Source organism: Lepidochelys kempii, chromosome 10 (genome assembly GCF_965140265.1).
Source record: "Lepidochelys kempii isolate rLepKem1 chromosome 10, rLepKem1.hap2, whole genome shotgun sequence".
Classification (NCBI taxonomy): Eukaryota; Metazoa; Chordata; order Testudines; family Cheloniidae; genus Lepidochelys; species Lepidochelys kempii.
In genome coordinates, this window is record NC_133265.1 from 1,819,967 (window position 1) to 1,847,248 (window position 27,282).

General features: G+C 47.4%; 1 protein-coding gene across 3 annotated transcripts in view; it reads right to left on the reverse strand.

Annotated features, from left to right (window-relative positions):
- Positions 1-270: 270 nt before the first annotated feature.
- Positions 271-27,282, reverse strand: part of USP31 (ubiquitin specific peptidase 31) — a 67,658-nt gene continuing 40,646 nt past the window's right edge. Inside the window, exons 7-16 of one of the 3 annotated variants that reach the window (XM_073361598.1) lie at positions 24,512-24,692; positions 23,406-23,517; positions 21,899-21,993; positions 19,467-19,544; positions 18,832-18,961; positions 15,306-15,425; positions 14,576-14,801; positions 13,231-13,389; positions 11,214-11,366; positions 271-10,262 (exon numbers count right to left, since the gene is read on the reverse strand). In XM_073361598.1, the coding sequence (XP_073217699.1) occupies positions 8,710-10,262; positions 11,214-11,366; positions 13,231-13,389; positions 14,576-14,801; positions 15,306-15,425; positions 18,832-18,961; positions 19,467-19,544; positions 21,899-21,993; positions 23,406-23,517; positions 24,512-24,692 (2,807 nt within the window). In that variant the 3' untranslated portion in view covers positions 271-8,709. The remainder of the gene's footprint in view (positions 10,263-11,213; positions 11,367-13,230; positions 13,390-14,575; positions 14,802-15,305; positions 15,426-18,831; positions 18,962-19,466; positions 19,545-21,898; positions 21,994-23,405; positions 23,518-24,511; positions 24,693-27,282) is intronic. The other 2 variants (XM_073361600.1, XM_073361599.1) reach the window with 2 other exon arrangements.

Here is a 27,282-nt window from a genome sequence, read left to right on the forward strand (position 1 = left end):
ATAACTGCTCCAGCGCAAGAGATCTGAGGAGAGTTCTGCCGAAACCAGCATGAAAACGAAAGGCAAATGGGAGCAAGAGGCAGGAGTCAGACAAGACCTGAATGCGAAGCCTCCCAGCTCCCTCCCGTGAGAATCGCAGCTGTAGGACTCTGCAGTTCCTCCTGGAGAGGCAGAAGCAAATGGCCAGAGAATTGAACCAGCTGCCTTTGCTAAGCAGAGGCCCAAGACTTCCCATTTTACTAGGGAGCCTGACAGTGAGGCTGCTTGAGAGGAGCCTGCACCCTGCATAAGGGGACCGTCCCCAGACACCAGCCTGGGGGCATGGCAGACACGGGAAGGGCTGGAGGAATCCACCCAAGGGAGCCAAACAGGAATCAGAGCGATTCAGACTGCTAGCCTGCTCCCCGCAGACCACCACTCACCAAGATAAATGAGGCTTGCACCAGCTTGTCATCTCCCCTCCTCAGGGCATCACAAGGGGATTCCAGTCCAACATAGCAACGGCCATCGGCAGCACACGAACCAGAACATCCAACATCCTGAGTGTCCGAGAGAGAGGAGGCCTGAAAGAAAAGCGGGATGGGGCAGGGGGTCTGCTTCTCCTTAACCTTAGCAAACAGGAACCATGCCTGGTCTTCCCCGCTTCTGCTGGAGGACTCCTTGGTGGCCTGGAGTGGAAGGCTTCCCAGCCCTCTGAGGAAGAGATGCGAGTGTTGTGCCTTTTACTGAGTGTGCTCTCCGACCCACCGTTGGTCAGGAGATGGAATTCAACTTCTAGATCGCTACTGCCCTGGGCAGCAATGGAACCCTCTGGTTTCCCAGGCTGCCTCCCCCGCCGTGCAAGGGTGAACTGACATTGAAGACGACACACTGGATCTTTCTGTCTTTGCTGAAGAGCACACGGCAAAGTGATTCAGGGCCAGGGAGCGGCCTGGGTTGCCTGAAGTTCCCAGCAGCGCCTTACCAACCTACCACGCCATCCCAGGCCCAAGCAGAGCTGAGCTGCGCAGAGCAGTACGAGGGTGGATTTCTGGGAGGGACTGGGTGAAGCCCTGGTTTAGCTGCGGACACTTTTCCAAGCGGAGCAGGAAGTGACCTTGCGGAGTGGGGCCTTGGGCATGAGGCAGTGGAGTGAAGTAGGATTTGTCGTGCATCCAACAAGGGGCTCTGAGCCAACACCGGAATCATGGACATTCGCTCCCTTTAGGTCTGCGCTGCACCTTGGAAAACCAATTCCATGAAAATCCTGCCTCAGTGGTATATAAACCCACCGAGCCCAAGGCATCAAAACATTTCACTCCTCTCGGAGTCTGCAGACCTGAGGAGCCTCCAGATGAGTTTCTGAAACTTGCCTCCCTGTCAGGGTTTAACAGGATGGTTGTGCCATCTAGCGGCCACAAAGGAGATTCTACGCTACCCACCAGCAAGACACGAACCATGTAATTTGAACATCGTAGAATCTCATCTAACTGTAAGAAGTGCCTTTGGATCTGGCTTATCTCCTATTATTTGCTCACAGGGACAAGAGACAACCCTGCCCCCGGTCACTAAACTGCCATGTCAGGTATAAAGGCTCTGTATACCACCTGTATACTAGACACACTGCACTCAAAGCCACATAGTCCTTGTACTCTAGAGCTCACAAGTCCAGGCAGTAGCATGCAAACAGAGGAGGGCGAGGGAATGCCCGGTGAAGCCAGGGGGCTGATTGGAGGTGAGTGGCCACAGCATGACAATGCCATCTTTATGTGTGTCCCTGGGCCTGGCCTGAAGGAGAGAACTGGCAGGAGAGATGTGGTGTCAGACCAGGTTCAGGAAAGGGTTTGAGCAAGGAAGGGAGGCCAACCCAGAAATGGCAGTGAGACCCCAAAGGGAGAAGTTAGTCCGTGGCCAAGGTGGAGCGAAGTGGAGAAAGGGGAAAAACAGGGAGTATCGCAGATATGAAGAAGGGGCAGGTTTATGGGGTGAATCCGAACCACATGCCTTGGGTAGCAGGCACCAACCCCTCACCTCTGAAGAAAGCTCATACAACCAAGATGCATGGTAATAAATTTATTGTATTTTATTACATTTTCCCACTTTTTCCACTTAATTCCAATTCCTTGTATTCAAAACTCTTCTTTCTGAAAGAAAATGATCTTTTAACATAAAAATATAAATTCTGCATATTAAAAGTGCATACACCTCGAATAATAAAACATACAAATAAATAATAAAAGGCATCACAGTCTCATGCACTTGTCCTCAAATAATTTAAAAGTTTTTATGGTACAATGTTCAACCCCAAGTAAAGACAGCCTGCTTTCCAGATTACTGTACAGTTCAAAAACATTAAAATACAGAAGAGTATCAAAGGTAGGGTGATCCCCACTGCCCAGTGTCAGCGTACAGTGATATGACATGCAGCTTTTAGAACTGTAGATATTCCAGTGTAAAATCTGAAATTTGGTGACCAGAAGAGAAACTGCATTTGTAATGGGACTTAAAATTCAATTTTAACCAATGGTGAGGCACAGCTGGTGAGCAAACCTGTATACTCTGAAGGCCAAGTGTTCTAGCCATGTGTAGCCTATATCCCCTGGTGTTTAATACTACCCAAGGCTGTATAGCACCTAGAAACATTTCCATATTGCATTGCACAAATGCTGCATCCTAACACAAGCTTTCTTGAAAAGGGTTTGTGCTGCAGGACCTTAAGAGTGGAATAGAATGTATGTTTGCACCTAGTTTTAATCTGTGCCATTTAAATACTATTTGCAGGTATACTGGATGTTAGTGGCTTTTTAAAAAACCCCGCTAAGCTTTGAAAAACCAGAAAGATACTGTAGGAATCTTCATTTTACCTTTGTTCTGCAAAATAAAGCTCCCAGTGGTAACAAACGCTTTATGGTGCTTTTATTAAGAAAACCATGTAGTACTTTCATCTCACCACAGATTAAAACTAAATTTTAGTTGCCTCCACAGATAACATGAGATACTGCCAAATTATTTCAGAGTCGTAGGCAAATGACAGCAAAGATAAAGAGGATTACAGTAAAATGATTTGGAATGTCATTTCAAAACAAACGTTCTTTATAACTGCTGTTGAGCTGAGAAAAAAGGGTCCTGGAACAGATGCCACAAAGAAATGGAGGCAGTAAGGATGTCCTAGATGTGACCAGTGACTGACTGGATTGTTGGCGATGGAAAAGATGTCTCTATAAGAGGGAATATCTCCTATCGGGGTCACACTCAGTTTTCCAGAAAAATTATAAACACATTTCATTGTGGCTCTTCAGTTTTCCGTACTAAAAATGCCTAATCCCTCAAGAAGTCTTGAAACCCACCTTTGAATTAAGAGGGCACAGTCTCTTAGACCAGCTGTTCTCAACCTCCTAGGGCACCGGTACCAAGCTAAGACCTCAGCCAACCCCATGATGCTCCCATTAGGCCGTGCATGCTCTACCAACCATGGAGTCTGCACTCACACAGGACTGAGGCTTGGTGGTCATAGCCTGGGGTACACAATGGATTGTAGACAGCCAGTGAACAGCAGGGCCTAGGACAAAAGCTTATCATTCAGGGAGGAACCTAAGATCCCAGTCACCAAAGCCTGCTGTGCCAACGTAGGCAACATGCCAATGGCTGGTAACCACTCCCTGAGAGACTGAAATTCTAAAAAAGCTCTTTTAGACTGTCAACACTGCTACGGGTGACCTCCTTGTCTCACAGCACGATGTACAGAATGGGTCATTAAAACCATATAGAAAGTGGCAGGCTACATACAGAACATAACAGAGTCAGGCTATTCCGGTTAAAAATCTATAAAAAAACAGTTTGTTCTCATTTCAACACTTCAGATTCCTTTCTGACTTTACTCTACACTGCAGTCTTGTCAGTAATCCAAAATTCTGCAAAGGAAAGAGAATCAAAGATGTGCAAATAAAGCAAGAAACTAGATACATGCTCCTCTCTGGTGCTTGATACTTTCTGTGCTGACATGCAGCTGCACTGGGACTCAAAACCAGAGCCCCAGAGTCTACCTAGTAGCTTGTGATACTGACAGTGCAATCTCTAGTTTATCTTTAATGCTTGCATAGTTAATAAGTGCATGCAGTCAGGAAACAGCAAGAATTGCCATGCAAAAATGGTCTTCATTTCTTAGGAAGAATAGTTGGTCATGCTCAAATTTCTGTTGTGACAAGGAGACAGCTCTGCGTGTAGAGACTGGGGAACTTGCAGTGGGCCAAATGGACTGTAATTAAACTGGTAGTTTTCTATCTAAAGCATGTGGTTTTTGACTTAGCCATACAGATCGCGTAGAGTTTTAGAGTTAAAAGTTTGTACATCCATCCAAAGTGAGCCACCTATCACACTTACAAAGAATTGTAGGCACCAGTTTGTCTATCAAATGCAAGTAACACAAAGTACAAGGTGCCTCTATAAATACACTTCATTTAAAATGTACTTATAGTTAACATACTTCTAAATACTACCCATAAAACCTTGCCCAGAAGGGTGAAAATAATTTCTTCAGATGGCTCTAGGAAGAATCTAGCTACGGAATGAAGGCTCAGCTCTTCCGCAATCAGAAGGCAAGACATCCGGATTACAAGCGAGTAACTAGAGACATTTGAATCTCCACAATTTAAGAAATAAATTCATTCACACCAGGCCCACCCAGAGATGGTTATAACCATCTATTAAGCCCTTCAAGATGACTAACTCTCTCCCGTCTCCTCTGAGGATTGTGTGGCTCTGCTGGAAGTTCAAAGACAGAGCTAACACTGGAATTCCCTACTCAAAGAACTCTCACATCTAGTAACTTTCTCTTCCAGTTTACCAGTCTCTGATCTTACAGGATTCTCACCTGTGAGCTAAACAAGCTGGAGACCAGACTCGACCCCACTAAAGGCTACACTGGCAATTCAACAGAGGCCCAAAGGCTGCACCTGACTAATAAAATGGAGCAGGATTACAGCCACTTGTCTTTACTTCAGAGCTGCAGGCATGAAGACTACAGGACCCAGCATACAAACCCATGAGATCAGAATGGCATCCTGGGTCCTGCCATCTCCCCAGGTTGCATCTCCTCCACATTAGGTATGAGCTGCTCTGGGAGCCAAAGCTAAATTAAGTTACTGTAAACCAGGTACAGGTAACTGCTTCAGGGCAGTCCAAGACCTTTAAAGGACTAAGACATAAACCCCTGCCAGACCTGGCTTTTAGGACTTGCAAAACTCACAGCCAAAGGGACCCCGTACTGGGGTTACCCCTAATTTAGGATTGCTCTGTTGTGTTAGACAACAGCACACACCAACTGCTTCCCCTTCCTCTCATCTTGCAGGAAGGAGAAAAAGTGGATTGATGGGGAAGTGAGGGAAAGAGATTGAGATGTCCCTCCTCCCCAAATCATCTCCTCAGTGGGAAGCCTCCAAAATCATGCAGATGGCCCTAGAAAAATCTACTCCCCATAACTGGTTCAATTAGGGCTAGCAGGACAGATGCTTGGCTTAGATTCATATTCAAGGTGGTTCTTTTCTGGTCAAGCATCACATATCCCCAGAATTTCACATTCTATTTGATATCAACAGAACCCAAGGGCAGAGGATGCAGAGAAAAGCAGCGAACGACCATCACACTTTCCAGACAGTTTTGTGTTCGGGTTTCATCTGTCCATAAAGATACAGCTCCAGTTCTAGTTACTGGTAAGAGTCATGGCCATCATATTTTACTCACTTTGCCCAAAGTTGTGCACTTTATGAGACCAGCAACAGAAAACCACCGCCCTATATAAACTGAAGTGATTTGCTGTATGGCTCAGCCTGCCTAGTCAAAAATATACTGCAGCAAAAATAGATATGAAGTGCAGGCAGTCTGCCACAGGAGAACAGCACGTCACTCACTCAGAGATTTCGTTATTATACTCTTCCCTAGAGATGAAAATTAATGGGAAGAGGGCAATATTCTAAAAACTTCAGATGGGCGGGATTGACCAGTCGTATGTGTCCTGTGTATCATAGGTCCTGTTTTCAAAGGCGCAGATACCAACTCGCATTGGACAGTTTGCAGAAGAGGAGAGGATTTTGGAGCTAGTAGGAATTCCCAAGAGGGATTATTCGCAGACCCCAGAGAAAGATGGGAGTTACCTACCAGAACGGGGCAGTTTGGCTGTTTTTGATCTTAACTATTAGAATATTTGGCAACAATAAACTTCTTGTTCCCATTTTGGCGCTGCAGCTTCTGGTCTGTAGAGCAGACTCACCACATGGTGCTGGCGCACTGGGTTAGCACTGGTCTACAGCACAGTCAGTCTCAAGACGCTGCTGCAAATTTGCTTCAATAGGCAGTGAACACAAGCAGTAAAGCTACCACTTGGAACCCCTAAATCCACTGTCAGCTGTACGTAATACAGGACTTGCACAATGAATGAGTGCACAAGAGGGGAAAGCTATTCCATAAGGTCACTTTGCACAATGCCACCTCACTAGAAAGTGCATCAAACTAGGCCCAGCCTATAGTGAGATGTCGGACCATGTTAGCACTGCCTACTGGAAAGGTGTTTCTGCTAGAAGAGCTGTCGCAACAAAGGAGCTAACATGGTTTGCGCTCTCAAGACGACAAAGCCTTAAACTAATGCTTCAATATCAGAAATTTTAGGTAGAAATTTACGACTAGAGGAATATGCCCAGTAACTCCTGCCTGTTTAGGAAACAGGGTACAAGAAACAAAACAATCCAGCTTCACAAATTAAAATAAATTTTCCATGCTTCTCTCCCCCTTTTTGCTCCATTAAGTGTGCTATAGGAACAGGAATGAATGGAGTCTATGGCCATGTTTGGCTTTTAAAACATAATCCACGACATGGAAAGTCAGGTAGAGTACAGAGAAGTGTTACAGGCTAGAGCGCTGCTTCTGGGTATCAAGAATGCTTGTCCTGCAGAGCACATGGTCTGGACTGGATGGTGTGGGTTACACTGCACATGGGTTCGTATTCACAGGTTACACAGAGCTTTGTGGTATGCACAATCACGTATGAGGCCGTATATGCAAGTCTTGTGTATTACCAAGATGAAGCTACCCTGAAAGTAAATTTCTCAACAGCTTGTTGCAGATGAACTAAGTGTAAGTGATCAAAGAGCAGCCACAATCAGTGACCTGTGAGCAACTTGCCCAAGAGGTTCAAGAGAGGAGATTGAACTGGATATTTAACAATAACTATTTGTTCCAGGGTCATTTGTTATTGTAATACTGAGCATGAAAGGTTAATAAATAGGTCTGTCCACACACTAAGCTCACAGAGCCAGAAGTGTTCATGTGACAGGCAAAGAATTAATGTACATAATAATGTAAACTGGAGATGATTTGTGCACACAGTACAACCTGGCTATTATACACCACTTATCACAAAACACAATTCCATACATGAAGGACAGTTTGTTGTTTTCTTAAAATGAGAATGCAATTCATCATCATCATCATCTCATGAAATAAAAAAAGACAATGCCACATGTGTGTCAAAGGACTTGAGGGAAGAGAAGCCACCTTTCAAAGAGAAAGTGTGTGCAAAGATGTTGCCGATGTAGTGTTTTAACCCTGACAGAATTTCCCAAAGGACAAGAAACCAGACTTGTAAGACATTGTTGCAGCTGGACTCATCAGCAAGCATTAGAAACGTAGAATGAAGAGAAGAATGTGGGACTACACTATTAGTCCAAATACAACCCCGCAGCATTGTGGCCTGGCCACACAGAGATGCGTTGAAACACACTCGGAAAATGCAAAAAGGCAGCAGAGAACATGTGGTTATCTATTGACTTCTCCAGCAGATAGAGAGATGCCACTACAATGAAGCCTCTGAGCATGTGTGTGAGAAAATGCTTCTCAGGGGTTTAACGATAAGGGTCCTACCAGCATCACTATTATTCAAGACTCAGAATTCCAGCTGTCTTTCTAGGCATTGTAATAATCTTTCACCATGGACATTTCACAGCTAATGGCTGGCAACTGACTAGTCATTTTCTCTGTTGCTTAGGTAACACTTCAAAGGAAGCTAGAGCAGACAGTGGAGTCTCCAGATATGCAACAACAAAAAATTAAGCCTGTTGGAATGAAAATATGAACCCTGTTCTGCACACACATACATGGGAGTACCTTTTGGATCTGTCCGGTCACTAATGCTAACCCTCCTATACTGGCTGAGTATATACCTGAGAAACAACATTAGTGTTGAGATATTGCCCTTTAAAAAGCTTCAAAAATGGGGGACTGGGGAGAGCACAAAGAAGCAGCAGTCTCTCTTTTCACAGTTCCCTTAGCATCTTCTGCAGCCAAGAACCAGGCCACACATCAACACAGACGGAGCCTGCTTAGACTAAAACCAATGGAATATTAGTTCACAGTTCTATAAAGCACGCTAGTTACAGTATAATGGAGTCACAGGTTTCAAACCTGGTGTCTGAAGAAAGTTGTTGCATTTTTCTATAAAGAGACTGTACAAGTGCTATGGGACAGTTGTGTTTATATTCTATGACTCCAGCTGGACTTCACTTGGTATCAATGCTGGCCAGCTGTGGCTATTTGGTTTGATGGCAGAATCAAAAGGCGCTTTACCAATTTGCAGTTAAGTTCTCCTCAAACACACATTAGGCACATAAACAAAGAAACAACAAGAACTCAGCATAAATTAGCTCTCAGCAGGAGAAAGAAAAACACCTGGATTGCAGCATCTCACTGAGGTTTCGGAGAAGGCCGTGCAGACATGTGCATGCTGGAAGGTAACTTTTTCAGTGACTTGTCAGCAGCCTGTTTGTCACTGGAAGGAGACTGCGCTCCGGGGTCTAGCTGGGAAGACTTGGATTTGCGGCTGGACAGCAGAGAATGTTTGCTGGATGTGGCATCTTTTGGGACAAGCTTCTCTTTCACAGCAACCTTGGTGTTTGCATGAGAGGATGGTGAGAGGCTGCTCTTCTCTGACTTGTCTTCTGCCACATTTTTACTGCCTGGCTTGGAGGAGCCACCTGCAGTCTTTTTTGAAAGCATTGTCGTCTTCCCCAGATCAGCTGACCGTCGGGTCTCCTTCTGCCTCAGGGCTGATTTGAAGAAAGACAGCCCTTTATCTTCTGACTTACTGTCCCTCTTTAAACCTGAACGCATACTGATGCTTGGGGACCTCAGGCTGGCCATAGAGGAGCTCCGCACATGCTTGCTATCCATTGCTCTGCTCTCACTTCTAGGCTGGCTTATCCGAGGAGAGCTAGTTCTTGAGCTAGAATTGACACTGGTCTTATCCGAACCAAGGCTTACCTTGGAGCCCTCCCTGCTGAGGCTTCGGTCTGAAGTCCTGCTCTTCCCAGCAGAGGGCCCCCGTGTCACTGAGCCCGAAGTAGTTTTCTTGGCAGCTGTGGAGGATGGGGAAGAAACTGACTTGTGTTTCTGTTGAGCCCATGACAAAGCAGTTTCCTGGAGTTTGGCACCAGATTCCTTTCTAGCCTGGCCGGAAGCAGGAGATGCATGTCGCCCATTAGTCCTGGAAGAATCTGTCTTGCTTCTGGAACGGGAAATCTTCTGAGAGGTCTTTAAAGGAGGGGCAGAGGCAGAAGAAGAGTGAGAAATTGGGGATTCTTGGCTAGACAAGACTGTCCTTCCTTTCCTCAAACTTTTATCTGGCTCAGAAATGCCTTTGGAGCTGGGAGCTTTCTTCAGGGTGCCATCTGCCTTCTCGGAGAGCAGCCCTGTCCCACTGGGGGCTTTCACCTCTTTGACTGGAGAGCTCTCTACAGAGTCACTCTGATCCACAAAAGCAATTTGATTGTTGTTATCAAAAGGGTCCAGAGCCAGATGGCTCCTGTCTGCTTGCACCGAGCTTTTCCCATACGGGTCCATGAAAGCAGAATTCGATTTCCTTGCAGTAGATTCCTCTCTGAATAACCCTTCCATGACAGCCAGAGGGGCTCTGCCCACAGTCCTATGTTCTTGCCTCCTGCTGCTGTCGCTTGATTCTGGGTAACTGCTGGAGAGATTCCTTAGGCTGCCAAAGCAGGAGGTGGACACTTTATCATCAGCAGCCTCCCCGATCTTCTCCAGTGTCGAGGCAGAAGCGCGCACAGGGGAGTCTCCAGGGAAGCGTGAAGGAGAGTTGGAGCGCATCTGCAGCTTTGCAGACAGCGACCAGGATGGCCGGACGCCATTTTCATTTACTGCCAGAGGGCTGGTGACAGAGGATCTAGAAGACAAGCTCTGACGCTGGACACTTCTTACAAAGGGTCGAGTTGAGAACCCCCCTGCAGGGGAAGAGAGCAACACTTACTTTTGTAACTCAGAAAGCTAAGCCAGCAGCACATAGAGAAATCCTGGAGAAGCAGGGTGCAGCCAGCAGCTATTGGGGTATTTGTAAAGGTGAATCTGCTAGCATTCTCTTTCCTGGGGAAATGAGAAGATCGCACCCCATGCGTGCTTTGAGCATGGCAACACAACACCAGCAGTTCTCATACTGTGGGTCAGGACCCCAAAGTGGGTAATGACCCCATTTTAATGGGGTTGCCACGGCTGGCTTAGACTTGCTGGGCCTCAGAGCCGAAGCCCAAGCCCCACCACCCGGGGCCGAAGCTGAAACCTGAGGCTTTAGCCCTGGGCGGTGGGGCTCAGGTTACAGGACCCTGCCTGGGGCTGAAGCCCTTGGTCTTTGGCTTTGGCACCCCCAGGACAGCAGAGCTCGAGTGGGCTCAGGCTTAAGCCCGCCTTCTGGGGCCATGTAGGAATTTTGTTTTCAGAAGAGGGTTGTGGTGCGATGAAGTTTGAAAACCCCTGCTCTACACTAAACTCACGTGGAGTGTCAGCCTGATATTGCTCCCTACAAACATGGAAGAACTTAATTCTCAAAAAAACAAAAAACGTTTTCTAGAGGGGCTGGGCACACGCTGTGGTTTCCCCCTTACATTTTCTTCCTCTAAAAGGCCCCCTATGCTGGTTCCCACACTCCCAAAAAGGGCAGCCCATCAGTGCCACTCAGTCTCCTAGCACTTCTTGATCCACTGTCTGTTGCTCCCAGAGGCTGGGGACACTGCCTGCCTGCCTCCCGAGCTCACCCTGCTCAGCTTAGGGAGCCCACTCCCAGGGCTGTGTGCATTCTGCTGCTATCCGAGGAGAGAGTCTGTATTGAGAGGAAACACTGGATCCACAGACCGGTTTTGATTTTATAACCCCCTGCCCACACTGTGTGCCGGAACGCTCACCATCATCTTCACTCCGTTCACCAGTCAGCTCAACTGATTCCGAAAGCGAGGCCAGAGACGTGCGTCGTGAAGAAGCTGCTGAGGCGATGCTGGGCTGTTTGCTGCCAGGAAGCCGGCTCACCCAGTGTTCACACAGAGAAGAGCTTGTAGAGCCTGCAGAGGGGTCAGGGCACTGAGATCAGACCAGCAGCATGTGGCCAATTACAGATCACACCCCCCCACCAAGGCACTGATTGATCACAACCAAATTACATTCCTACCATTAGGATTCAACTCTAACCCCCAGAAACCAGCGCTGCGCCTACATGACTGCAATGTTCTGACTAGCTGAAGCAATAAATCCACATTCACGTCCCATGGTTTGGCCCATAAAGAGAAACTCTTCCTCCAGCAGCATGTGAACTGCAGCAAGAGAGCCACTAGAGCCGAATGCAGCCCAGGCTGCCACTCAGACCCACGGCAGTGATCCTGACCCAACACCCCTGTGCCTTCGCTTCTATCCAACCCCACCATGGATGGAGTCACTCCCTTCAGTTGACTGACTGGCTGCATTTGGTTGACTTAGTGAATTAAGTGAGATTCTACCAATGACAGACCAGGTTATATTTATACCATATCATTGTAATTGGATGAACAAACTAACTTCAGACTGGTTAGCTTTAAAAAAAAACAAACAAAAAAACCCCATTTTAATAGAAGAATAATGCTCCGGCAATCTGACTGGCTGCTACATATACAAACATCCAAATCAAAATGGGCTCCAAGACTCACCTATTTACTCTTTCCCCTTCGCTTTCTCCCCTTCATATTCAACTTTCCCCTTACTATATTCTTCAACTCGCAGCCCTTTGGAGGTGATATCCCCCTCTAACCCTGCCCCACCCCAGTGCATGCACACGTACCATTTCCCTGGAGGAGATTTTTCTTCCTTTTGTGGGAAGGAGGGGAGAAAAAAAATCAGCCTCCCTTTGTGGCTATTAAGTCTCCTGAGATTTCTTTAAGGCCCTGCCCATATCACATCTTACCCATGATTTTGTAACCAGGCACAGCCACTTCAACCAGTTACGAACAACCCTTCAGTTTGTGGCCAGGGGGCAGGGATCAACAGTCCCCATCGGTACCTGGCCTGGGCCAGGGAAGCTAACGATCCAACCAGCAGCCCAAATCTGGTGATGAAACCTGGGTACAGGGCACCTGACGCACGGTGCACACACGTAGAAGTAGTTTGTTTGTAGGAGTGCATTCTGGGAAGAGGCTAAGCAGCCAGCCTACAGCAGGGAGAGCATGCCTGGAGAACATGCAGGTGGAGCTGCCCCAGGGACACATGGAGCTGTCCACGTGGACTGGCCTCCTATCAAAAGGGGACTGACCAAAGCCCTGTATACACAAGATCAGCGTGCCCCAGATAAAAAACAGAGCTGAACTGGATCCAGGAAGGAAGCCCCGTGCCTCTGGCAGGGTGAAGGGACAAAGCTGAGTGCAGTAACTGAACTGGAAGCTCCCTGGGCACGGACACTAGCCGGGTTGGTTACGGTTCCCTCTGCACCGAGGAGACCAGAGTCCGGCCATGCTAGTGCAATCTGGCCAGCAGCATTTTTATCTCTGGGGTACAAGTGCCTGTGCATTAGCTACAGGAGCGGGTCCCCCAGAGAACAGAGCCAGTGCAAGAGCAGCCGTGGAAGAATTTCCCAGCGTCTAGAAGAGGCCTCAGTGGGAGCAAACTCAGGCCAATGCTCTAGGACGGCCAGAGCTTGGGCTGTAAGCTCTTTGGGAGCCGTCTCTATTCCTGCCTGGTCAGCACAAGCTGAAATCGTCACTAAGAACGGGCAGCCACAAGGGCTAGCGGCACAGCTAGGGAGCTACGCCAGCTCCCTGACCACTCCCACAGCAGCCCTGTGCAGCAGGGGCTGACGAGGAGTGAGACACAAGGCTGATCTGATCACTAAGCTAAAGCCCTTCCTTCAGTTCTATAAGGAAAGACCAGGTAAGTTCCTTGACCAAGCCAGCACAGCTTTACCTGCCACAGAGCTGTTAGCTGACCACGATGGGATCGTCGTGCGCCTCTGGTAGAAGAGGATATAAGCGGTCTGCTTGCAGACTTCATTTTCTGCCAGCTGCAGCACATCAGTATCATCAAAGCAGTACCACAAGCCATCTACAGAGTTCTTACAATATGCTGTGAGACAGAAGAGTGCGTTAGAGACCTCACAGCACCAGGCACCATTCACTTCATTCCTGCCAACCCAGCAGCCAAATCCACTGTATGACAAACTGCAAGCAATCTCTTCCGCTACCACAAGCTCAGTTAGACAAAGTGGAGAAGGATGGATCACAGATTTATTATCCTGGCTACCCATACTCTGAATGGCCAGCAGGAAACTTGCTGTGCATTGCCCACCAGAGATGTGCATTGCCCACATGCCGGTGCCTACAGTTGCCCCATGCTGTCCAGAGAAGGGACCCCTGCTTTGGGGCAGCTCTATTTGTTTTATTGTTTGTTTGTGGCATTTTGCCTCTGTTGCTGTATTTTGTCTCTTAACTAAACCTATTCAGAACGATGCAGGACTATACCATCCAGAGAACACACACGGAAGGAATGGCATGTGTCTCATCACTGGGCTGGGAGTGCACAAGCACAGACATTGAAAGGTGTTAAATTCCTGTCTCTCGCCAGCTGTTCCTTAGAGCTACAGAAGGCCACACAAGTAGGGATCTGCTGGGATATGCACACACATAGCTGAAGCATCACCACATCACATATACAACACAAGCTCTGGTGGCAGGCGAGCACTGAACAGCATTTTGTAAGATGTAAGGAGGGTTAATTTGATCGTCCATTCTAAGGATTATGGCTTGTTAGCATTTTTATCTGCAAGAAAAGCAGTTAGGATGACTGGGAGAAACTAATTTTTGTCAGATTTGATTGTAGTTTTATCTAATGTGCAGCTCATTTCTAAAACCCTATTGGCACTCCAGACTCAGGCAAACTCCTGTCAGAGTCAAACAGGGCTCTAAGTACCTACCCAGCAGCCCTCATCATCATGTTCTCCAAGCACCTAGAGTTGGAGTCCGCTGTTTTACTGTGTTTCTAGAATTACTGGCACTAGAAGAAGCTGTGCACAGGCTGTTTGGTAGGACGTGTGAAGGGAGTTTGGGCCTACAGGGCATTGTTCCAGTTCCCTGTAAGCAGGTCACAAAAGGCCATAAAAACACACCTATAAAATTGGACACTAAGTGGCCCCTTATTAGCAGGCTCAGGGGGGCCAAGCTAGAATCCTGCACGTTTGGGAAGGCGGCATATCAGTGAGGCTACAGAGATCCACCCTGGAAAGTGCATCAGTCTAAAGCTGCAGAGCACTTGCCTGTATAGTGCCCTCCTTGCATAGTGCCGTGGTGATTGCACACGGCATACAGGTCATAGACATAGTCCTCGGGATCCCTTCCAAGTCCGTAGGGTCGTCTCCATGGGGACCAATGAGACGGCAGACTCCAGCTACTCTGACTACGTTTGACGACGTGAGGGGTCATATCCAAGCCGGTCAGAGGGAACTTGACCATGTTTTGAAGTTTCATTCTTCGGTCTCCTTCCTGTTTAAAAGGAAATGTGTGTTACAATGGCAGGGAGGATCCAGAGCTTGAGGAGAAGAGGAATGCATGATGCAGAAGCACAGTCACACCGTAAGGGACTTCTCTCTGCAGCTCCTCTCTCCAGAGGCTACTGAGCCACCAACACAGCAGCAAGAGAAACTAGAGCAAAGTTCCAAAGCCGAAAGCGATTATGGCAGACAGAAGAACGCACAGGATGGCAGGCAATGCCGACATGTTCCGGTGCGCAGTAAATGCGGCTTTGAACCGCAGTGTCAGTTGTGTTTGGTTTGCACAAGAACCACAACTCCAGGTGTCAGTACAAGCCCATCTAGGATATTCATACTTCTAGTGAGCACAATTGGCCACTTGGGGGCAGTATTCCATTGCAATGCAGCCGAAAGGCAAAGGGCTAATCAACTGCCTAGCTTCAGAGGGTCAGTAGTTTGAAAGCCCATTTTTCAGTGTTCCTTTTGGAGTCTCCCACTTCATGCACCTGTTTCTTACCTGTCTAAACCTCTTTAGATGTATGATGAGAACATCAGGTAAAGTCCATAGGCTCAGTGTAATACTCCCCTGCTGCAGCTGCTTGCAATGGGGGCAGCGCCATGCATCATCTGGAGCAAGCTAAGAACAAGGAGCATTAGCAGCTGTTAGCTGGCAAACATCTCAATTAAACCATTTACCTACAGCCATTGCTCACTTATGCGCTCAGACCCAGTGCCTCCAGACACCGGCTCCAAATACCTTCACTGTCTGGCTGGCATGCTGGCCAACCGGGGCTTCCAGCAGCACAGAGGAGCTCCCCAAATTGATGGTGCATAATAAACATGGAGGGGATGGATGCAGGAGACACTTCAGCCAGTGCAGCTGTGCAAAGCACCTACTTCTACTTCCAAACACTCCCTTCCGTGTTCTCTCTCACTCACACTCTCACTCACACGTAATAAATGGACAGGTCTGGCAGTATGAGAAAGCCATTTTTTGCTGAGGGCGAGAACACTCTTGCCCACGGTCTTCATGGCTCAATGGATCACAGACAAATACACAGCTGAAGTCAGTCTGGCTCATCAGGGTATTAGTATTGTTAAAATAGGTATTGGAATTACAAGGATGTGTTTTGTGTTGAAAAACTTTATTGAATGCTTGTGAGCCGCTGCATTAATCTCACATATAACATCTGTATCCCATACTGTAAGGTAATATTTGAACATTTGTATTCTAAGCCTTTGCAACTGTGCAAATTACCAGACAGGAGAAACATTATTTATTGTCAGGTTTCAGAGTAACAGCCGTGTTAGTCTGTATTCGCAAAAAGAAAAGGAGTACTTGTGGCACCTTAGAGACTAACCAATTTATTTGAGCATAAGCTTTCGTGAGCGAAATGCTGATCTCCCACAGAAGGGGTTCTATCCTGCTGGACAAGAAGGCCCATCAGCGCCAGATGGGCTAGAGTGAAATATCATAGGTTGACTATGAGCTGCCAATGTGATATGGCTGTGAAAAAAGCTAATGTCGTCTTGGGATGCATCAGGAGAGGTATTTCCAGTAGGGATAAGGAGGTTTTAGTACCGTTATATAAGGCACTGGTGAGACCTCACCTGGAATACTGTGTGCAGTTCTGGTCTCCCATGTTTAAGAAGGATGAATTCAAACTGGAACAGGTACAGAGAAGGGCTACTAGGATGATCCGAGGAATGGAAAACTTGTCTTATGAAAGGAGACTCAGGGAGCTTGGCTTGTTTAGCCTAACTAAAAGAAGGTTGAGGGGAGATATGATTGCTCTCTATAAATATATCAGAGGGATAAATACCAGAGAGGGAGAGGAATTATTTAAACTCAGTACCAATGTGGACACAAGAACAAATGGATATAAACTGGCCACTAGGAAATTTAGATTAGAAATTAGACGAAGGTTTCTAACCATCAGAGGAGTGAAGTTTTGGAATAGCCTTCCGAGGGAAGTAGTGGGGGCAAAAGATCTATCTTGCTTTAAGATTAAACTCGATAAGTTTATGGAGGAGATGGTATGATGGGATAACATGGTTTTGGTAATTAAATATTCATGGTAAATAGGCCCAATGGCCTGTGATGGGTTTTTAGATGGGGTAAGATCCAAGTTACCCGGGAAAGAATTTTCTGTAGTATCTGGCTGATGAATCTTGCCCATATGCTCAGGGTTTAGCTGATCGCCATATTTGGGGTCGGGAAGGAATTTTCCTCCAGGGCAGATTGGAAGGCCCTGGAGGTTTTTCGCCTTCCTCTGTAGCATGGGGCATGGGTCACTTGCTGGAGGATTCTCTGCTCCTTGAGGTCTTCAAACTACAATTTGAGGACTTCAATAGCACAGATATAGGTGTGAGGTCTTTTTTAGGAGTGGTGGGTGAAGTTCTGTGGCCTGCATTGTGCAGGAGGTCAGACTAGATGATCATAATGGTCCCTTCTGACCTAAATATCTATGAATCTATGAATCAAAGGACAAAAGACTGGTGTTTACTCTCCCCCCACATCCAATGAGGAAGAGTCTTGCAAGTGAATTCCTCCCATCAGCTCAGTTTGCAGCTCAAAGCAGAAGGGGACCATGGGTATAAAAGCCCCTAACAAGAAGGGACTGTATCTCTATGCTGTTTGGACTCGAGGGCAAGGCTTATTTGGCATAAGCAAAAGATCTGCCAGATTTAGCCCTAAAGGTCATATAAAGCTTATTTATCATAGAAGCTTTTATTATCTTTTAAAACTTAGACTAACTCATTTGTGAGTATCTATGTTCCTGCTTTAACCTTATAAAAAACTCTTGTATCCTTTTCCTACACAAATCTTTAGATAGTTTATTATAGGATGGGCTACAAGCGTGGTTTCTGGGGGGAGATCCAAAGTGCAAGTGACCTGGGATAAGTGACTGGTCCTTTGAGACTGGAGTGTCCTGAATATTGCTGTGATACTTGGTGTAAGGGATGTTCTAACATAAAAGTCAGTTTACCAGGGTGGCAAGACAGAATTGGGAGTATCCAAGGGGACTGTCTATGACTCTGTGATTAGGTGCCTGAGGAGTTTACACTTGCCAGTTGGTTGGTGAAATCTACGTACAGAGCTCACAGCCAGTCTGGGGTTGGTCCCTGGTTCCGAACACTCCGCCCTTAGGTTGGTACTCATGCTTCTGAGCCACCGCAGAGCAGCTTGACCTTAGTTTGGGGGCTACGCTGCTTTCTATGTGTACGTACAGCCCCTGCCCAAGAAATGGGGAACCCAATTTAACGTTCTGTACTGTGCCAGCCCGTTTCATGGACAGGCATGTAGATCACATGTGCATGCATGAAAGTGACATTTGCATGTTACCCTCCTTTACAGCCCCATGTTTATCATGTACAGAACATCCCTCCCAGAAGCCATGAAAAGGCTGCTCTCTGAAAGCACCTGACACCAAGCTAGCAGTCTCTCCCTCTAAAGTTCCCTAGCTTGAAGAAGTTCTTCTACAAAAGGTTAAGTACAGCATGATCTAGACGAGGGGAGTCTCCAGCCTTCCTAATAGTCTCCATCTAGCAGGGAGTGCTAAGAGAAAGAGGCAAGACCATTGGAGTGAAGGAACCGTCAGCATGCTTGCTGAGGAGGCCTGTGAGCATGGTGGCTCAGACTGAGCACTGTAGCTCCAAGGTGCACTTGTAGAGGCGTTACAGGCAGCCTGCACTGCAAGAGAAAAAAATCCTCCCGGTCTGCCTCAGAGACTTAGAAACACACAATAGCATAGTTCCGTGAGAAGAAAGAGAAGCCCACGCGGTCTCCAGACTATCGTAAAGGAGATCTGCAGAAAGCATTACCCCTTCAAAAGGCAGACGCTGCCAAGGCGGGGGAGGAGGATTTGAACCTGGGGCTCTGACACCCCAGTGAGTCCATGTCTGCAGAACAGCTACTCCAGCAAACTAGTGAATCTAGGCAGCACTGGAAGTGACTAAAGCAGCAGAGAAGATGATGGAATCCCATTCTCCTCCAGAACTTCCCGCTCCATATTTAAAGAGGCCAGGCCCTGGACTCCTACCTGTTCCTCTTTGGTGTAAAGTTGGAAACACTGAGATAAAGTGCAGGACTGAGGTTGGTGATGAAGCTCCCTCTGCTGACGGACACTTTCAGAGTCTGGGACGTACTCATCCTCCATGTTCACAAACAAACTGCATCAGGGAAACAAGGCATTTACCAGCTGTACAATACACACATCCCAACGTTACAGATGAGCCATTGCAAGGCTGGAAGTATTGCTTGCTTGATCTGTCCCATCCCATAGGTAGCCAGCCTTGGTAAGAGGCTGCTCTACAGCAATTCACTCAAAGAAAGGAAAGCAGTTTTCACTCAGCCTTGGGTCTAGACCAGATAGCAGAAAAGCCACCCCATGAATTTCCCTTAAGACCCCTCGGGCATGAATGGGAGCTGTGCACATGGAGCAAATGGTTTGTGATGGAGAAGCCAGCTCGTATATTTCGGAATCCAGGCTAAACAGAAGTAGGGATCCCACCACACAGAAGCTCCCGTAGCTTAGATCCTCCTGTCTTTACAGCTACAGTTTCACCTGAACATTTCAGAAGCTGGAGATTTTATGGGATTTAACATTTTGCTGTATTTCCTATCATGCCAGGCTGTTTGCAAATATTTCCCTGCAGTTAATGCAATCATACTTACTAATCTTTAGTCTCTTTGTCCCATTCTACCACTAATTTCACATGAGCAGTTCCACCCTGTCCACATGATTTCAGTGCCCTGGAGAGAGAAGCAGACATTGTAGGGTTAGAACAGCACTGAGTCTAAAGCTCAAATCACCCTGTACTGTGTATGTGTGTCTATATCTATACCCAGTGCGCACCTTCACCCCCTGAGCTAACCTAGGAGGGCCCTATGAAGTAGGAACTCAGCTAGATCAGAGAAGCAAGTCTTTCAGCTTAGCTACTACTGCCGCTAACCGGCTGCATCGATACAGACACGGTACTCAAAAGAAAAAAAAAATCCAGCAAGAACAGCTTATCCATAAAGTCTCCATTCACAAGAATGACCAGATATGCTGGGGGATTTTCCTTTGTGCTATCAGCAGGGAATCAAATAAGGAAATGATACCAGAAACAAACTACTTGTCAATTCATGTGCTAGACACACCTCACTGTGCAAAATGGGGCAAAGAAAACAACTCAAACAGCAAGTTATGAAGCCAGCAACATGTGCGACCAGAGAAACAGCATGAACCAGATTTTCTGTTAGCCAGTTGGATTCCAGCATTTTCTCCCTTGAAAAATGGCTGATTTTGTCTGTAATCAAGACTGTCCCATGGACAAGACTGACAAGAATTTTAAAGGGTTTCTCACATCCAAAATTGGAGGCCCTAGCCACTCAGTGTACTATGGTATGTAACAGAGAAGAGTGGTGCCCACAAAACTTTGCCCCAGTGAGCTGGCCAAATTCCAATTTGGGGATCTACCTGTGGTATTTCATTATGCCTAAGGATATGATTCTGTCACAGAGGTCACAGGTTCCGTGATTTTCCAGGATCTCCGTGACTCCTTCTGGAGCAGGGCTGAAGCAGTGGCTGGGGTTTGGTCAGCATTGCTTGGGCTGGAGCAGCGGCAGTCAGCCCTGCTGCAGGAGCAGCCCCTGGGTCCAGCTGGATTGCCCCCCCCCTGGGGGGGGGCAGCAGCAGACAGCCCATGCCGCAGGGAGCTGGAACAGCTGCAAGCCCCTGGCAGTGATCTATTTATCCATCCGTCCCACCCTCCTACCCTACCCCCTGCGCAGGGTATTTTTAGTAGAAGTCAGGGACAGGTCACAAGCTTCTGTGAATTTTTGTTTATTGCCCACAACCTGTCCCTGACTTTTACTAAAAATAACTATGACAGAATCTTAACCTTAATTATGCCCATCACTTCAGTATTTTATTGCTGGCCATCATATTCCCTTGGGTACAGTTTCTTGCTTCATTCCCTGTCTTAAGGATAATGCAGTAATGTCACACGCTGCTCCTATGGTTTTGTATTCCAATCTATTCTAGCTACATATGTGACTCTGCTCACACATTATCTAAGCACCTAGATGAGTGTACATTGCAATGATGGGTGAAGTGGTTCTTGAGTAAGTTCCTGAAGCATTGTGGGATGGGAGTACTAGGGAAAGGCAGAATTACTATAATATGTTCCACTCTGGGGGCAGAAACCCAATTTTAGAGATGACGTTTTAGAGCCCACAGTCCCTTCCTTGTTTTCCTTCGACACTAGCACGTTTAATGCCAGTTAACAGCCTGCAAGTTGAATTCCTCTCGCTCCTAGAGATGGTCCCATCCTTGGCACAGCTGAACAGCCCTTGCTCAGTACATTATACATGGCTTGCGATGGGCAGCAGGCGGAGCCCCCCTTTGGGGAGGCTAACCCCCAACTCTGCCCCTTCTGCCTGCACCCTCCCCACAGCCTAAGCCCCAAGAGCCCCTGCCTCAGCTGGAAGAGCCCCAGGCCAGCTGAAGTCCCGAGTGCCCCCACCTCGGCTGGAGGAGCCCCGGGCTGGCCGAAGCCATGCCGTGCCTCCCCACCCCGGACCCAGTCTGCCTGGGGAAAAGCGTCTGTTACAAGATGCTTTTGATATGCCCCATGCAGGTTCCAGGGCGGCTGCGGAGGTGGTATGTGCCGCCTCAGCTGCCCCGCAACCTGCATGGGGCATAATAAAGCAAAAACTTCACTGCCAAACCCCACAACCAAGCGTCTGGCAGCAACGGCAAGGGTCCCCTGGCCTATTCTATCTGCTGCCCATGTGGCTTGCAGTCATTTTACGCTGTCTGTTACCATCTCCAGTGCCGCACACCTGCCTCTCAAAGCTTCTCTCATCTTCTCTCCCCATTTATTTCTAATCACTTGCTCTCCTTCTCCACACAGTACCAAGTAGGAGTTTTCTAATGGAATTTTCTTACAACAAATATAAAATAATCCATGGCCATCCAGGTTTAGAAAGTCTGTCTGTGCTCCCACACGTAAGGCACCCGCCTCCTAAGGGCTAAGCAGCAATACTCAACTGCAACACTAGAACAAGTGGGTAGTAACTGGGAAACACTCTGCCCCCCTGGGGGACAAGGCCGTGCTTACCGTTCCACAGTGGGGTGGCAGAGGGGTCGCTCCTCCTGAGGTAATAGGTACGTTATGCCCACAACACTAACCACCCGCAAGCTGAATGGACACACCTATGGTAAACAGGGAAAAATGTTAACTGGTTGAATGACTGAAGTTAGATTTATTCTAAGAGGCTGGTTCACTCCCTGCAAGTGCTAAGGCAGGATCTGTCCCTCTGAGTATGCGTTTCACAAGAGAAAACAAGTAGATTAAGTTCTCGTGGCTACTGTGCTAAGAGTAGATGTTCCTGCACCTGGAAGCCAACGCAGGGACACTTGAAAGAGCTGAGGTTTGGGAGAATCACCAGGAACTCCTCCGTAGTGATAGGCAATGTCTCCTCTCTCCCCTCACCTGCTTGTTCTTACACAGACTTTTCCAACAGACATGTCTACTCTAAGAGCCACCTAGCATGCTTGTGGGAGCCATGAAAACATCAACTAATGTTTCAAAGTCTTTTCGAAGGGAGATTTCTCAATTAAGAAGGTTAATGGCAGAACTACAAAACAAAGGCTGGCACCGGTTTGATCTTACAAATGACTCATTACAGCTTCAAGCCTCAGATTTTTGCAATTTAAACTGTGAACAGTTTGAGGCTTATTGAGTGGGGGTGTGAGGAAAATGAGCAATCATCTCATTGAAACAATTATAAACAAAGGACTCACTGGGACAAAAGTTCCCCAGAAATACAGAGTTGGAAAGATCAGCTTGGGTTCTAAGCAGATCGCCAAAGTACTAAGGGGACAGGAAAATTCTCTGGCTTGCCATCTAAGCTGATCTCAGCTCCTCCATCCACCTCGTGCAAAGACCAAAGACAAGCAGGGCCCGCATCAGGCTGAAGCCAAACGGCACCCAGAGCACTCTAGTGCACCTGCTCCCCTTGGCACTGCATTTCTATCGCTTGCCTCTGCTCCGCTGGAGGTGCCCAGCTCCAGGGCAATCCCTTTGGTGCTCCCCAGAATGGGTCACACACCAAATTTCAGACATCTGCTCATCCCAATTTTGCCAAACCCAGGCTTTTTATATCGGGGGGAAATTCCAGGTATGAGACATAAACATTTAGTGGCTCTACGGTTTAGACAGAAAGGCTCTGTTTTAAGGGGTGTAAAAGGCAGACGTCTCCTGTTAGCTGGTTTCAGTTATGGAAGGAAGCGTAAGACAAGAGTTCTTCTCGCGTGCTGCTCTCAGAATGGCGAATAGAGCTCTTGACAGAAATCCTTTACGTGGGAGCTGACTTCATTCAGCCCCTGCCCAGGCGAGCACCTATACGTTTTCAAGGTGGTAAATAAAAGCGGGCAATTCAGCAAACGGCACACGCAGGCTGACCTTCAGACAGCACACCACCCCCCAGTATATATTTCATGTAAGGAATGTTCCATCACCACACACACAGCCCCTTCGCCACTTCCAATCAACTGGATTTTCCATCAGCTTCAAGCTACGAAGAGGTGGAAATTCCAGGAGCAGAAGTGTCAGTCTATTTTACCTGAATGCAGGCCGAGGGCCGCAGAATATTCTGCATCTTCTCCAGGATTTCCTTCTGAAGGAGATCCCACACAATTGTTTTCTCCAGGTGCAACACAAAGGGCTGGCCAAACCTATCGAAGGGAGCAACGTTTTAAGAAACCATTAAAAGATTAGTCTTTTTGAAGGGACGATCCTGTTATTTTCCCTTTTCTCACTGCATGTCTACAACATGACACTGAACAGCATCAACCCTGCCAAAGCCTGGAGTTTCAAAGATAAAGAGGACACACTGTATGAGATTGCCAGCACTGGCCCAATTCTGCTCCCAGCAGAGTCCAGGGCAAAGCTCACCCTCTCCTCGTTAACTCCAGTTACCATCTCAGGAAAACACATACGGCCCAATTCTACCCTCACCCCACCTCCACTGACTTCAGTGGCGCCCAGGCCTCGGAGACCTATTGAGATCACAATCAAGCCCAGACGGATTTTGCGGAAGGGAGAGTGAACATTTAGTGGTACACCCTGGAGCACACAGGGACAAATTACAAATGTTAAGACTGCCTCAGAGGTCACATTCAAAAGGGCCTTGTCAGTTGGTTCTAGCTTCCCACCAACAAAGTCCAATTTTCAAGCTGAATTACGAAGACGAGGAAGGAGGATAAACTTCTCATTATAAAATATTTCCCATTCCCACTCGAGCACCTCAGCAAGAGCAGAGAGAGCCTTGACATTTGGCAGGGAGGCACATCAGGTACGAGTGTGAACTGCACCACCCTCAAAGGACAGGCTGGCTCATCAGAGGTGATTTCAGGCCACCTGATGGGATCTAATTCCCTATGACACACACAGTTCCCATTAGCAATCACAGAAGTTGTGCCCATTTAACTGCAGACTCAACTATTAATGGTTTCAAATGAACCCAATGGCTACATCACTGAACATACGTTTTTAGTGGGCCAACAAGTCTTCACACATCACTCTGGTCCCAACAAGAGTTCGGACTTTACACTGTGGCTCCAGAGAGGTGTCTATGTTGTCGTCTCAGTACATGGAGAGTTATAACAGAGAATCCTGGCTTTCCATGGAGGCCACAACCAGAGGTGTAGCCTGGAAGCTGGCATTTACCTTTTCCCCTGCTGTCCGGTAGATGCTCTGTTGCAGATCAGCAATACAATCTTGTCACTGGCTGCTGAGCGAGTAGAGGTTTCCTGTTTCCCTGACTTCACCGCCCCTTGTGTATAAGATGTTGTTCTGTGGTGATCAGTGTCATATTTCAAGCTATTCAGGTTATTGTTCACATGAATTCCTGGAACATTAGGGGAGAGAAGGCATTTTAAATGGTTTTCCTCTACAATTGGATCCTTGTGCCCTCCATTGACAGGGGAGTGTCAACATGCTCTCAAGAAGTCTTCTTCTAATTTAGAACAGCATGTCAGTGTAAAATCAGTGCTTCTAGATTGGGTCACTTAGATTAGATTCATTGTCGAATACTTTAATTCTATAAAAAAGTTATTTTACATACGTGATTATTTCTATACAACAGAGATACGATATAAAACACACACACACACACACACCCCCAGTATCTCACACTGGAAACCCAGTTCAATTGTTGCATAGGCACCTGTAGTTTTAGGGCAGGTCATTTTGTTTGTACATAGAAGGAGAACTGTTTGAAGGAGTAAACGAAAAAACCCTTGCTCATTTTCAAATATAAAATTTTGCTTTTGTTCTCCTACATCCCACTCTCAGATGTTTCCTCCTCTAGTTGGTGAAATCTGTATCTGCCAAATTGCCAACAGAACTCCAGCAAATCTAGCTTCTTTTGGTCTCCTTCTCTGCCTGTGCACCAGCAGCATGCAGTTCAGCTGGAAAATGCACAAACTGGCTGAAGCATATGTTAGCACCCGCTGTTGCAAAGAAGACAGGAGAAACTCAGTGCTTTCATCCTGCAGGATCTGAGTTACTCCTATTGACTTGAATAAGAGTTACCCAGACATGGAGAGAACAGGGGCCCCAAGGGCACATTTTGTTTATTCCTGAAACATCACCAGCAATCTGATTTTCATAGCAAAATTTTAGCTTTGTGTCAGAGTTCAGGACAACTGCCACGGTCCCTTTAGCAGCCCAAAAGTTGCACCCACTCTTGTGCTTCCAGCCCTCCAGCTGTTGCCAGAGAGCGAGTGCCCTTGCGGTGCCACTAACGGGAAATACAGAGGCAGGTGCTCTGAACTGTAACACATGTGATGACAGTGTATTTGGGATCTGTAACAATCTGAATTGCAGGAGTGCCAACAGCGGTAAAAGCAAGTACTGAAGAAGGAAAAGCACAGAGACAAGTGTCTCAGTCGTCATTTTGGGAAAAGAAATAGCAAAAAGACTGGCGAAAACGAACAGCTGAAGAAAAATGGGCTGGTTGAGTTATGCAGAGAAATGCTTTCAGAGCGGATTTGTCTAAATCAATCAATTTGTTGTACCCTAATGACCAGCTGAGGAATGATGGTTCAGGTTTGCAGAAAACCTCCAGCCTGCTGGAGGAGGATTCAGCAGATGGAGAGCCCTGCAACTATGTGCCATCCAGACCAAGCCCACCACTGCAAGAGGAGTGGTGGACAGCTCAACAGCTGGAGCAGGAGAAGCAGGAAACCCAACAGTTTGCAGGGCGGGAGCAGCAGTGTCTGTATGAGAGAGAAGGGGACAAGCAGCAGCACTACCAGCTCCAGACAGAGCGACTGCAACAGAGGAGCAGTCGCCCAGTAGGTGGAACCAGACCCCAGTACCTGTACTGATGGGTGGTATCCCTCGCTTTAGGGAGGGGAATGATAGGGATGTGTTCCAACATGCTTTTGAACTGGGGCGCTAGCTGAATAAAGTGGGGGGAAGGAACATGGTAAGGTACCTTGCTCCACTGCTGTCTGGGACAAAGGCCTTGGATATCTTTACCCTTACGGGAAGCGAGGACTATAAAGATGACAGTTAACAAGCTTTGTTACAAAAGTTTAAACTGACCCCCAAAACGTATAGGAGAAGGTTTCAGGGAGTTTAGAACAAAAGGGACATGACCTATGCTGAGATTTCAACTAAAACAAGGAGTTATGCAAGGAAAGGGGGAGCAAGTTGTTGGGTGACCATGGTCAATGAGACCTACATATTAATGGGGCTGACAGCCTGAGCTCACACTGTCAGCACCGGAGCAGAAGGAAGGGCCCAGCTGTAAGCCTGTGCCCAGCTGACAGTTCAGGCTGCATCGGAGGAGAGAGGAGGGGAGCACAGGGCTGTCTGTGTCCCACAATGCCCTACTTCAGTTGGTGGATTGGATGTGATTCTGGGGAGGACGTGCACCACCAACAGAAGGCACAAGAAGGAGCTTTAATTACTGTGGTGGCTGTGAGTCAACTTAACTTTGTAGTGTAGACAAGTCCTCGGCTAGTCTCAGACAGGCAAGGACAGGCAGAGGGCAAAAATGCCTATAGCATAGCTGACTAGGGGAAGGGACATCCCATTTCCACTGCCAGTGTCCATGAGGAGTCTGGTTACATCCCCAGAGCATGCAGAGTGAAGGGCGAGGCGTGAGTGCTTGGTGCTCAGGAGAAGGGACAAGACCTACTGACCTAAAGGGAAATTAACTGCGCCCTAAAATGCAGATCAGGAAATAAAGTTCTCTGCCAGCCCCTAAAAAGGGACCCCGGGGCAGAACAGAGCCTGATGATGGCAATGTCTCCAGCCAAAAGGAGGGAGACTGAGGCAGCTGTGGTGCACTGACAAATCTACAATACCTACCCCAGTGTGGGAAATGCACAAGTACAGGGTAAGACAGCTGCTGGGGGGATAGTGAAGGATCCTGAGCCAGGTGGGAGAGGGAATTCTGCTCACCTTGACTCACTGGGGATTAGGGG